General features: G+C 32.6%; 1 protein-coding gene across 2 annotated transcripts; it reads left to right on the top strand.

Annotated features, from left to right (window-relative positions):
* Positions 1 to 1,280: 1,280 nt before the first annotated feature.
* Positions 1,281 to 13,033, top strand: LOC137831747 (uncharacterized). 2 transcript variants are annotated; one of them, XM_068639551.1, is made up of 19 exons: positions 1,281 to 1,621; positions 2,557 to 2,663; positions 3,410 to 3,559; positions 4,766 to 4,831; positions 4,931 to 5,020; positions 5,179 to 5,484; positions 5,669 to 5,766; positions 6,153 to 6,188; positions 6,275 to 6,395; positions 6,536 to 6,772; positions 6,995 to 7,090; positions 7,178 to 7,243; positions 7,377 to 7,415; positions 7,545 to 7,679; positions 8,134 to 8,495; positions 8,756 to 8,849; positions 9,073 to 9,264; positions 11,717 to 11,839; positions 12,566 to 13,033. In XM_068639551.1, the coding sequence occupies exons 2-18, from the start codon at positions 2,565 to 2,567 to the stop codon at positions 11,813 to 11,815; spliced, it is 2,286 nt and encodes a 761-aa protein (XP_068495652.1). In that variant the 5' UTR covers positions 1,281 to 1,621; positions 2,557 to 2,564; the 3' UTR covers positions 11,816 to 11,839; positions 12,566 to 13,033. The 2 variants fall into 2 exon arrangements, with proteins under 2 accessions (XP_068495652.1, XP_068495651.1); XM_068639550.1 differs by lacking the exon at positions 1,281 to 1,621 and having other exon boundaries at positions 2,539 to 2,663.
* The last annotated feature ends 854 nt before the right edge of the window (positions 13,034 to 13,887 follow it).

Here is a 13,887-nt window from a genome sequence, read left to right as displayed (position 1 = left end):
TGTACACATCCATTTTTTATATAATAACAATTCTTTTGCTTCTGGTTTGTCTATGTCTTTCTTTTTCCCTCTAATACACTTAGAAGAACATTTACATTTCAAGCAATGGTTTAAGTTTGTGACATCTTGAAACCTAGTTTTTAAAAAAAATGCTCTCACATAAAAATATGTTTTTCATAAAAGCACCTAAATATTTATTAGTTAACATTCATGAGTGATTTGATATTCCAACATGTAATTATTTTCTAGATGGTTCATTTAAACTCTAAATATTATCTTTGTGTTTTATAAAACACACAATTTAAATAATTAACACTTTTCATTTATTTGGGTTTCTTGTTGGCAATGCACAACAATTACATTAATCCCATGTATAATAGTTGGTGGAATGTCATGTTTTAGAACACCCAAAAACATACTTTCCAATACTCCATCACACACATTATATAAAGAATTATCATTGACCATACACAAAAATATCACTACAATAGTTAGCTAAATACTTCATTTTTGGAACATCCAAAAATATAATTTCATAAACTTCACCACAACAATGAAACATACAATGCATCTAACAACATTCTTTAGAAGAAGAAAAGTTCATCCATCTATTAAGCAACATAATTTGAAGGGAATACATATATTAAGATGATTGACAACTTTTTTTGAAAGAGTATTGAAATAAAATTAAGAATTTGACATGTCATGTAATGAAACACCTGTAAAATATCCAATGAGACATAACCTGAATTTTATATAATTGTAGATTATTTTTATAAATATATATAACAAATTCAACCAAATGAAGCATTGACACAAATAAAAGATGGTTGTTTACCATCACCAATACTACATCTATATATTATCTTATGATTTGAGGTGTGTTCATCCAGTACCACATCGATCCAGCATGGAGGTTGGAATATTTTAAAACGACGTACCTCTCGAATAATAAATATTTTAATTACAAATCTCTCCCCACCCATTTAGATATTGAGCATAACATAAGGAGATTTAATTTAATTTACAGTTAGCATATAATCATAAACGATTTTTTAATGTATTTCACTTTTTATAATTTACTTGGTATATTAATAATACATTTTTGATTAGTTTAATTCATAAAATTAGGAGAACAAATAAATTATCAATCCAAATATTTATAATTTTTAATAAAAAATAATTACTTTGAAATATTTGACGTGTGATAAAGAATGAAGAAAAAAACTGAAACTCTTAAACGAAACGAGATGAAAAATTTGACGCGATAAGTAGGAGAAAGAAGAACCCGTTGAAAGCATTGGTTCCGCAGACGGAGCTGCTTTTGATGAAACGTGAGGGAGAGTTAATTATCGGCCATGCTGCTTATTTATTCTCTCTCCATAGTTTTGGTTTATCCTTTCCGTAACTGTAAAGACCATATTGCCCTCAATTAAAAGGCACAAACGGGTCAAAGGATCTACCGGAATAAATCTGGACGCCCATTTTCCACACCCATGTTCGCTGTCTTCACCCTTCTCTCTCTCTCCTTCTTCCAAACACTTCCTCTCTCTAAACCTGAAACCTCGCCACTGTAACAAACGCAAGCACTCAAAGTGCTCCCAATTCCTCACTCATCACGGTTTGTTCCTTCCACTGATTCATCTTCTCCCTATCCAGCTCGATTTCGTTTTATTCCGTTATTTTCTCCTTTCGATTATGCCAAACAATTTATCGCATCTTGTAATTAGTCCGTTTTAGCTCGTGCTGCGTTGCAAAGCGCTGAGCCTTATGATCGGTTTAGCTAGTTTGTGCGAAGAGTTATGTTTTTGTTTTCCGACCTTTTGTTTTCTCTTTTTCCGTCGTTTGCGTTACTTGTGTCGATGATTTGGGGTATTCGATAGCTTCTGCGGGTTCAGCATGTTATGAATTTTAGGTTTGTGTTTGGTTGTTGATCACGTAACTCTGCGTTTTGATTTGATTCGCATTGAGTATTCGCTGCGTTTGATATGCGATTCTGCTTTGACTGGTAATTCAGACTGTATGGAAATAATGATTTTAAACTTTGGCTGGATTGTGAGTTTATTAGGGAATTGTTGTTGGAATGATGTAGCGTGTCTGGAAAACCATTGAGAAATACTAAATCACGTCTGGGACGTGGGAGCTGGTTTCTTAGTAATTGTGAAAAACCACGTCTGGAGCTGTAGATTTTGGTATTTGGGATCTTGAGAAGACTATGGTCCATCTTATATAATGGGTGAAAATGTTTTGTAATAACTAGGTACTGTTACAGAGACTTCTTAAATGTTAGTTTCTCGGAGCTCCCACGATGTACGGTTATGCCTTATACTTAACGCCTTTCTCGGAGCTGTAGATTTTGGTATTTGGATGTGTCTTGAGAGAGTTTTTCTGCATTGCAAACGTCGTTTGTTAAATAAATGGTCATAATCCATAAACTACATCTGATTTTTTTTGTTTGCCGTTGGAAATGATCCTATGTAAAATTCCTGTTATGGAATTATTTTCTCAATTCACCCCTGGGGTTTATTTACGCTATATGATTTATGTACTTGGCAGTTTCTGCAATGCACCGCGTGGGTAGTGCGAGCAACGGAAACAACTCAACTCGACCTCGCAAGGAGAAGAGATTAACCTATGTGTTAAATGATTCTGATGACACTAAGGTGAACTTGTTGTTTTATTTACTTATTTTATTTGTTCCAGGGTAGCATACAAGTTTCATGCTTGCTTCTAGTAGTTGCATCTTCATCCCTATCCATTCCTACAAAATTTTCTTTGATACTATGCTTCCGAATCTGTTAACTAGTTGAAACTGATTGGGTTGATTTTTAATAAACATAAGCATTACTTGGATGAAAATACTATTTAATGGATTTGGTGAATTCCCAGTTTGGTCCTAGAAAGATTCTCTTAACTCAATATTCCTCTCAAAATAGTGACTTAAATTCTGCTTTATTGAGAATATTTGATTATTGACTGTCATAAATTTGGTCCAAGTGACCATTTTTTGTACCAATTTGATATTAAAAACTGTCAATTGAGGATCAAATAGATGTGAAGGACCAAATTCATGTTCCAAAGATTTTTACAAATATTAAGGTGGAGGTTTACCCTAAATTTTAATATTATTTTCTCTTTTTACATTCACTTTAGACCCACTTGGTTGTTTGCATATCTGACCTTTTGGTTTTTAATATTTACCCATATTTACTTTCTAATCGATCAAATCTTCATGAATAGTTCCTACAGTACTTAGCTCCTTTCTGCCAGGTACTTGTGTTTTGCTTTGAGAGGCGTTATGTCATAAATTTTATTTTTTCAATATTTCTTATTTTGGTTGAATTTCCTTCAATTTTGATAGTTCTCTTAGTTGCACGGTCTAGAATTGTAACTTTGCTCTTTGCTGCAGCATTGTGCAGGCATAAATTGTTTGGCTCTGCTTACATCTGACGGGTCTGATTATCTCTTCACCGGGAGCCGTGATGGCAGGTTAAAGCGATGGGTACTAGCTGTTGATAGAGCAACATGCTCGGCTACCTTTGAATCTCATGTTGATTGGGTAATCCTTGTGTTAATTTTTTATATTTATTTTTCTTCCTTTCCATTTGATAATTTATTTTTGATTTAGTAACTTCTGGTACATGGAAGTGTTTTCTTAACATGGTTACTTAATGAATCTTCATCTGCAATGGAAAACCTCCCAGCAGCTATTTTTTTCATTTTTCCTGCACTTGGCATTTTTTGGTGGACTTATGTTACATTGTTAATAATGCATTTTTTTTTTTAAATTTTACCCAATCTAGTGGTAAAGTCAAAAGGTGTAAGAAAGTATATCATGTAATGTGGGAAATCTATTTTCCATGCTACGAGCAAAAGAAGCCTCATTGTTGGGTTTAGAGTTTAGGGTTATGTTTTTACTAAGACGAGTGTTAGTGTTTTTTTTTAGAATTTCATCTGCAAAAACAGGTCTTCAATGGCCTGAATTTGATATAATTTTATTTATTTTATTTTTTGTGGAGTATTTCATCAGATATCCTTTCCTGCCGTCTGTAATGATTTGTTGTGTTGAAATTTAAGAAGCTTAATTCTAATTGTTAAGGTATGGTTGAAAAGGAAAAAGGCAACTGAATTTGTCTTGTTTTGTATTGTGTACAACTGAATTTGAGCTTTGTATTGTGTGAGATAAAGTTATCTCAGAGTGTTGTGTTTTTTTTTTAGAATTTCATCTGCAAAAATAGGTCTTCAGTGGCCTGAATTTGATATACTTTTATTTATTTTAACTTTTGTGTAGTACTTCAACAGATATCCTTTCCTGTCGTCTGTAATGAAAATGATTTGCTGTGTTGAAATTTAACAAGCTTAATTCTAATTGTGAAGGTATGATTGAAAAGGAAAAGGCAACTGAATTTGTCTTTTGTATTGTGTACAACTGTTTTTGTCTTGTTTCCTTCTCTTTTACTGTAAAATTCATAATATCCTGAAGTGTCTAATGTACATTTTTTCCTTTAAAATGTCCTCTTTTTGTCAAACTATTTTTTGTCGTTAGAAATTTATGCAATTCTTTTTGTTCAATAGGTCAATGTTCTTGAACTTATGACCATTCTTCTACTTTTACTCCCCCCCCCCCCCAAAAGTCCAAAACCCCCTTTCATTAACATTTAAGTTGTACCCACAAAACCTGACACCTGCACAATCTCTAGCACATGCACAACAGCTTAAGTACAATTGAATACGTAATTTATAAATGCTACTTTTATTCTTTCAGGTTAATGATGCTGTTCTTGTTGGTGACAGTACACTTGTTTCTTGTTCTTCAGATACTACCCTCAAGGTTGGTTGGTGGCTAGCTTTTTTGTGCCAATCAATCCTTGCTCTTCTAAAATGGTACCAGTACTTTCATAATTATTTGAACATTTTTTTTTTGTGTTAGACATGGAATGCCTTGTCCCTCGGAACTTGTACTAGAACGCTTCGACAACACTCTGACTATGTTACTTGCCTCGCATCAGCAGGAAAAAATGTAACGTACTTTAAACATTTTATGCTTCTTATTTAGTGCATAAAAAAAAAGTTAATTTGTTGTTTCTATAGGTTGTGCATTGAATCAGATAGATAATTTGGTTGAATTATCAATGTCAAATCCATTCTTTGATTGTTTAATAGTGTCATGCATTGTAGAGCAATATTGTTGCCTCTGGTGGCCTTGGTGGGGAGGTTTTTATATGGGATATAGAGGCCGCTGCCACTCCAGTCTCTAAGAGCAATGACACTACAGTTGACGAATCTTCAAATGGTATCAATGGTTCTGGTAACTTACTACCATTGACAAGCTTGCGTACTGTTAACTCAAGCACCAATATGTCCATGAACACTAATCAAAGTCAGGGATACATTCCAACTGCTGCCAAAGGCCATAAAGATTCTGTTTATGCATTAGCTACAAATGAAAGTGGAACTATTCTTGTGTCTGGTGGCACTGAAAAGGTACAGTATGGCATATGCTCCGAGTTGTTGAGGCTTCTTTACCTCTGAAACATTAGAGGTGGTTTGTTTGCGCTTAATAGAGATAGATGTATAGATCACATAGAGCGCTTTAGTAGCTTGGATTTTGTGGCATGTTTCTTTTACCATGGCTTATTTCTTCTTCCACTTTTGTGGGATTCTCTAGGTTGTGCGTGTCTGGGACACAAGAACAGGAGCAAAGACTCTAAAGCTAAGAGGGCATACGGATAACATCAGGGCTCTGCTTCTGGATTCTACTGGCAGGTTTGTTGAGTGGATATCTAGTTTTAGTTGCTATTTTCCAGTTTACAATTATAGTTTAAAGTTGGTAACTTGCTTTTCTTCCTTTTTTTATTTTTAATTTCTTTATTTTCGTAAAATTCTGTCTCTCTCTTCTCATTGATCTTTCTCATTTGATATTTCTATGTTTTCCCACAACTTGTAGATAACAATGCACATGAATAACCTAATTCTTTGATTGGCTATGTTAGAGTGAACTTATTTAATTGTCAATCATACAGTGAGAAGTATTTTTTTTTTCACTGTATACAGCAATGTATCTCTTCACTGGATAAATTTGTTAAGTTCAAATTAAGTAATATGTTTTTTCAACAAGTCGGTTGTGATGTTTTTAATGTTCATCATTGCAGATATTGTTTATCTGGATCTTCCGACTCTATGATAAGGTAATGGTCGCATATGGAGTAGTTATAAGCATTTCAATTCGTTTTGTTTTGTGGTTGACTAACAATTTGTCCATCTTTCCTCACAGGCTTTGGGATATAGGTCAGCAGAGATGTGTGCATTCTTATGCAGTTCATATAGATTCTGTTTGGGCACTTGCCAGCACCCCAACGTTTAGTCATGTTTATAGTGGCGGGAGAGACTTTTCAGTGAGTGCAACCTTCAAACTGAAATTAACATCAAACTATCTTTTTATTGTTACATCTTGCATTTATGTGACATGGCATCTCCTTTTCCTGTTTAATTCATTAACCTCATCTTCTAATGTCGTATTCTTTTATACCCTAAGTTATACTTGACAGATTTGCAAACTAGAGAGAGTAGTTTGCTTTGCACAGGCGAGCACCCTATTCTTCAATTGGCTTTGCATGATGATAGCATATGGGTTGCATCAACAGACTCTTCGGTTCATAGATGGCCTACTGAAGGATGCAACCCTGAAAAGATTTTCCAGAGAGGCAATTCTTTTTTAGCGGGAAACTTGTCTTTTTCAAGAGCAAGAGTGTCACTGGAAGGATCTACCCCTGTATGTTACATTTATTTCAGAAATAAAAGTTACTATATTAATTTTCTATATGTACGTATATAGATTAAGCATGTTAGCTTACATATCCAATATTAGTACTTCCTGTTGGTGAATATGTCAGATTGTCTTAAACTAGCTTTTGTTGAAAATATTTTTTTCTGGTTTCTCTTTTTCTCAGAACTAATAATTATCCCTTTATTGTCAAAATGACTGATCTAATAGGTTCCTGTATACAAAGAACCTACCTTAACTATCCTAGGTACACCTGCAATAGTACAACATGAAATTTTGAATAACAAGAGGCATGTGTTGACAAAGGTAATTTTCTGGTAATTTTATTATGTCTAGCATATTGACATGGCCTTTCTCTGTTATTTCTTATCTGATGAATAACTTTTGGTATAGGATGCATCTGGTTCAGTGAAACTTTGGGAGATTACCAAAGGCGATGTGATTGAAGATTATGGAAAGGTGACAACTGGTTACATTCATTTGCAACTTGTATCACATTCTTGTTTGCCAGGGAAGAAGATTGTCTGTAATGAATAAATGATATTTACAAAGTTTCAACTAATAGCTCTTGCTTTACTTTTGAACTATCTAGGTTTCATTTGAGGAGAAAAAGGAGGAGTTATTTGAGATGGTATGATTACTAAGTCACATCATGAATTTCTTTTTTAATAATTATATTTTCTTTTCTTGGCAAGATAACATGATTTCCGGTACTTTATTTGTCCAAGCCAGCTTTTAATTTTTCCAAATGCTGTTTTAGGTTAGCATTCCTGCATGGTTTACAGTGGATACCAGGCTTGGAAGCTTATCAGTTCATTTGGACACACCCCAGTGTTTTTCTGCAGAAATGTATTTGGCAGATCTTAACATTGTAGGCAAGCCTGAAGATGACAAGGTAATGGCATCATTGTCATGAAAAATGGACCTGCCCTTTTCTTAAATTTATAATTATATAATGTTGCTCCTAGTTTTTGGTATGCCGCTACAATTAAGGTCAACTCTTTATTTACTTGTTGTCGTTGGCTATAATTGACGTGAAACTGTATAATTGTCAACCACTTAATCTTCATGGGATCCATTCCAGTCAGTGGAACATGGTCATCATACCATCTTTAGTCCATAATCTTGCTCAATCTGGAATGATTCATATCTTGGTTCATAGTATAATGGTCATGATGGAAGCATTTAAGTTTTTTATATATCTGTTGAACTATATTGGCTGAGTTCTATTATGAATCTTTATAGTTTTAATAAATATGTGATTCATGCACACGACGACATAATTAGAATATTTTCATCAGTTTGTTTGTCATGTGTGAACAATAAAATTGTTGCTTGTTATTGTGCAGGTTAATTTGGCTAGGGAAACCCTTAAAGGACTCCTGGCTCATTGGTTGAGAAAACGAAAGCAGAGAACGGGATCCCCAGCTCCTGCTAATGGGGAGTTATTATCGGGAAAAGATATTGCTTCTAGAAGTCTTAACCATTCAAGAATTGAGGCTGATGGTAGTTCTGAGAATGATACTATGGTTTATCCTCCGTTTGAATTCTCAGTTACTTCCCCTCCTTCCATTATTACTGAGGGCTCTCATGGAGGTCCTTGGAGGAAAAAAATTACTGATTTAGATGGAACTAAGGACGAGAAAGACTTCCCCTGGTGGTGCCTTGATTGCGTCTTGAATAATCGGTTGCCTACCAGAGAAAACACTAAGTAATTTTGCTGCCGTCTTTATTTTTTCCTTCCATATTAATAGCTGCATTAAAATATGTGGTTGTAATCGTGCTTTTGATTATTTGTATATTTTGTTCCTTTGGCATAATTGCCTAACTCTGAGGATTATATCTATTTAATCACATCCAAAAATATGGTGGTACTTGTCTTTGAATTTGATTGTCTGAGCATGATAACATCTCAACTTAGTTATATAAAGCTCTCTTTAATATTGTGTTCTTTTGTGATAACCACTGCAGATGCAGTTTCTATTTGCAACCATGTGAAGGCTCTTCAGTCCAGATTGTCACCCAAGGGAAGCTAAGTGCCCCACGTATATTAAGAATTCACAAGGTAAGTTTTTATATTAATTGACAATTGGTATTAATAATTGCCTTAATGATCTCTGCATGTGTTATTAAGTTGACCATGATCATACTTTCCAAAAGTGTTATTCGTTTTGAATTTAGTTTAGTTTTTGTTTGTTCATATGTGTGGATTCTGTAAGCATATCCCCACATGTAGATGATACATTTTTTATGATGAACTTAATGTTCTCTTCTTTCTGTTGGTTTAGGTTATTAATTATGTAGTTGAAAAGATGGTGCTTGACAAACCTTTGGATAGCATAAGTGCTGATGGTAGTTTTGCCCCCGGGCTTACTGGTTCACAGTCACAGCATCAAACAGTTGGAGATGGATCCTTTCGATCTGGATTTAAGCCTTGGCTAAAGCTTAGACCTTCTATTGAAATATTGTGCAACAACCAGGCAAGTAATATGTTGCTTACCAGTCTTATATACAATCTTGTGACTCTGTATGAATATATTATGGTATTTTAGATACCAAGATTGAGCAATTTCATGACTTTATACTTTATTTTTCTGTGGTTGGCTTACTTTCCAATTCCTTTTATGTCTTCTAGAATCTATTTGCTAACATGATTGCCATTTTAGTTTTCCCGTCTTGGTGTTTCTGGAAGTCATTGAAGGAATGCTCTTTTTGATCTCTTGTTCTAAAATAATGATATGAAAATTCACTTTTTAATTTTTTTTGCCCAGAATATTTTTTAGTTCTTAATATTGGGATCAAACTTTATTTTAGTACCTGAAATTTAAAAGTGATTTTTTTAGCCTCTCAAATGTAAAAATTGATAGTTTTAGTCCCTCAAATTTAAAATTAATTTTTAGTCCTCAAAATTTGAAAGGGGTTTTTTAAGTCTCTCAATGTAAAACTGACAATTTACATCCCTCAAATTTGAAAATATTTTTTCTTGTCTAGAATAATTCATTTTGATTTTCGAAGTTGACATTCACAATTTGTTGATGTAACTAACACATTTAGTTTAAGAACGACATTTTAATCCTGTTTGAAATATCCTTTATACTTTTCCTTTTCTCATTCTTCCCCCTCCTTGTAATAGTTGTCTGAATGATTGCTACTACTACCACAACACTGTAGTTCATTCTTATCTTCTATATTCTTTGTTTTTTGTCACATTGCCGTGAATGAAGTTTCTTTTTCTCATTCTTGCCCCCTCCTTATAATAGTGGTATGAATGATTGCTATTAACCACAACTATATAGTTCATTCTTATCTTCTATATTCTTTGCTTTTTGTCACATTGTCCTGAATGAAGTTTTGACTTTGAGATTAAAGTATACTGGTTTGTGACTAGAATGTGTGTGAACACAATGTTTCCTCTTGGTTCCCTAGATTTTGTGGGTTTAAAATCCTGAACAAATTGATCTCAAAACGTTATTTGATAATTTAAATCTTGGAAGTTTAAAAATTGTTATAAATCGTATCTCTAAGATTCTTAGAAAACATAGTGTTAACAATGTTTTCGATAGAATACAAAAGGGTTGACATCAATGTTAGGGGATTTTTTTTAAGATTTCGATCCTTTAATTTTTTTCTGTAAAGTATTCAGATTTGAATTAAAGACGTTAATTCAAAATGATGAATCAATGTCAATATCAATTCCCACTACCTGCTTATGTTCTTCTTTTATTCTATTTAATTAATTTTTCATCTTGAATGAACCTAGAATTATTAATGAAGTTGTCAATTATTCATTTTCATTTCTTAGTTTTAGTATGTAGATCTTTTGACAACTTTATGAACTAAAATGAGTTATTTCCAAATTAGAGGACTAAAAAAAATGTCTAAAATTGCAGGGGACTAAAAATCACTTTAGATTTGGGCAAGTAAAAAATATTTTCAATTTTTGGGATTAAAATATCAATTTTTAATTTGAGAGACAAAAAACACTTTTAAATTTGGGGGAGTTAAAATTTGGCCTAAATTTGAGAGCGATTAAAAAGATATTTTAGCCAAAAAATTTAAAAAGTGAATTTTCATATAATTATTTAAGGTACACATGTTATTGTTGACATGGATGTTAGCCACATTAGCAACGAGTGTAACGTCTTTAGTACTTAGGGATCAAAATAACATTTTCTTTAATTCATGGACTAAAAAAGGACAATTTTTAATTTGGAGGACTATAGGAAAGAGTGACCCGAATTTGAAGAACTAAAAACATATTTAGTACTTGTTAGAATTATGTAGTGTGGATGTTGGTTTGTAATTTGCAGTTACAAAGTCACTAATTTGACTGACTTCTGGAGTCCATGATGCAGGATGAGTTGACAGAATATTAGGGCAATATGGTTTAAATATTCTTGGTTTGATTTGATTATCCAAAAACTCAGTGCAATGTTTCTTATACCTGGGATTTCTTTTACCAGTGGCATTATTATTATTATTATTATTATTCATCGTGTAACCGTGTTAGATTTTATTTTCACCGGATATCACAAGATGAACTGATAATAAGATTTGAAAAGACTGTCTTCTTAAATTCTTAACCTACTGGTAAGCCCTTGATTATAAAACTCAATTTCAGATGTTATAGACTCCTAATTGAGCCTTTTTACTATTGTATTGAAGTCTTAAAATAGACGGCAGTACTTGTATTTGATCTTTAGTCTTAACTGTTCTTGTGTGTTACCACCTTTGTTTTCAATTTCATGTTTTAATCAAGTTATTAAACTTATTACGCCTTTTACTGGTTGGAGATGATGATAATATTTTAATATCATTTTTCCCAAAGATTGAATGTTGTTTTTATTTTATTCATATTTGACTTTGCTTTGCATGATACTATTTTTTCACTTAAGGAATCTGCATTTAGCCAGCCTTTTGGTTTATTTTTAGGTACTATCTCCTGAAATGAGCTTAGCCACAGTGCGAGCTTACATATGGAAGAAATCAGAGGACTTGGTTCTAAATTACAGACTAGTTCAAAGCAGGTGACTACAAATTGCATATGCATCAGAGGTGGGTAATTGAGCCTTGCTTGTCTTTTCTGAGCTACAATATAATATTTAATGCTTTTGTGAATTTTCATTTCTGTATTTATCATATTTTGTAAATGTAACCGATTGGAAAGAGGAAATAGTCATTTTAAGATAATATTTCTTGACTGGTGTGAATGTCGATAAAAGTGATATTAGGTGATAAAGCCTAATCTTTATTAGTAACTTGTTTTCTTTCAGATTGGACAAAATTGAGCTTAACCTATTATTATCTGAATTGTCATTATTTATTTTGATGCATTGCAGAAACCATTCTTCTGCTTTCTTATCTCTATCTCTAGAAGAAAAATAATTAGAAGGAAAAATATTTTTTTTATCTTTTTTATTCTGAACTTTTTTGTTTAAATACAAGCATTCCCTGGTGGGATAATGTTTGTTGTTGTTCCATATTGAATTTACCCCTTTTTGACATGCTTCATTCTTAGTGTGAAAAATTATATATTTGATGAGGAGTGCTAGTAATATATTCTCTTGACACTTTTTCTAACTCATCTCATTGGTATAAAATTTAATGTAAACTATAAAATGAGAAGTGAAACCTACTAAAATTTGTATTTTTTAATAAATTTCAATCAATTGTAAAAGGAGATGTTCAAAAGAGTGTATTGCTGGTATTTTTCTGTATTTTATTTATGCTGTCTCAGCAAAGATTGCAAACTTCACGATGAATTGTGATTGATACTTGCAGGTTTTCTTGTGATTATGTAAAATGCTTCTGAGCACCGATTCTTCTTGGGTTGCCTGCATTGATTGTAGTATTATTATAGGAATTTGTAAATTCTTAGTGGTCACTATCACCAAATTTAGTGCCATCCTCCGAACCTGCTTGGATAGTTTATTCTTTATTGGAGAGCTGTTACTGTAAATTTTGAACTATATCTAGTTGGCGTGCATACTTCTGCTGGACGTGGCGGTGTCTTCTGCATCTGACATCTGGCGCTATGAAGGCTTTTAATTGACTCTATTGAGGATTAGTTGGAATCATACTGCCAAAGTGGGGTGTTTTTTCAGGAATCAGGCAGTTGATATAGAGATAACAACGAAAACATTGTAAATTTGAATTGTGCGTTAAATATCTGGCCATAATTATGTTGTCCAGGTGCATATTTACATCATAAAATTTTGTTAATTCTAATAATATTTCCATTTGTTCAAATTAGTCATTTGAAATCTAGTGCTAGTTCTCAGCTAACATTATATGGGTCTTGTGTTCTTTCTCTGCATTAGTGTATGAATATTTGAGTGTATTCAATATGCAATTCTGAAGGCAAAACATTAGTTGAAACTGTGATGCTGTGGCATTATTTCCTTAGAGGTTTATATTTCGAAATTATTATCAAAATGATGTAACTGATAATCTTACCTTGTTATGCTTTTATTTTATTTATTTTTGTTGAGCCAGTAGATGTGAAATATGGAAACTGAATATGTACATAAACGGTGGTACTTTTTCCAGCAGCTGATGTTTGTTGCTTGCTGTATTATAATTCATTTTAGAGCAAATTATTGTGAGAACTCTCGTGATCAGCAAAATTTGCATGATTTCTGTTTTTGTTGACTCTACAGAAAATTTCTTAAATTTCGGTGACAGAGCACTCCTTTTTCATTAAGGGGATGCTTTTTTTTGTTAAAATATAATGTTGTTATATGACGTGTAAAAACTTGTTTAATGCATTTTTATACTTAAAAAGTATGTTTAATACATATTTACATATAAAATTATTTATATAGAAAATTTTCTAATCAAGGTTTGTTGTTTTTGGAGGTTTTTTCCAAACAGATATTGAAACATGTTTTTATCTTTTAATTTAAATACAATTGTTAGAAAAATGTAATAAACAAACACATGTTTATGCTATGATCACTGCCAAAACAAGGAGCATTTGTCACATGATAAATTCAAGGGGTTTGGATGACTGAATTTCAAATTAACATAAAACTTTTATTAAAATAAATTAACCATTTTTTTTAAAGTTAAACTTCTGGTTAAGACACAGTGTTGACTAATAA

The sequence above is a fragment of the Phaseolus vulgaris genome, chromosome 6 (genome assembly GCF_000499845.2).
Source record: "Phaseolus vulgaris cultivar G19833 chromosome 6, P. vulgaris v2.0, whole genome shotgun sequence".
NCBI lineage: Eukaryota > Viridiplantae > Streptophyta > Magnoliopsida > Fabales > Fabaceae > Phaseolus > Phaseolus vulgaris.
Note: the sequence above shows the minus strand (reverse complement) of the source record. Positions and strands in the feature narration are given on the sequence as shown.

Coding starts and splice junctions, on each gene's coding strand:
- LOC137831747 (XM_068639550.1), top strand. CDS start 2,544: ATGTACTTGGCAGTTTCTGCAATGCACCGCGTGGGTAGTGCGAGCAAC. Junction 6,189..6,274: donor TCTTCCGACTCTATGATAAG/GTAATGGTCGCA, acceptor CTTTCCTCACAG/GCTTTGGGATATAGGTCAGC. Junction 7,244..7,376: donor TGATTGAAGATTATGGAAAG/GTGACAACTGGT, acceptor TGAACTATCTAG/GTTTCATTTGAGGAGAAAAA.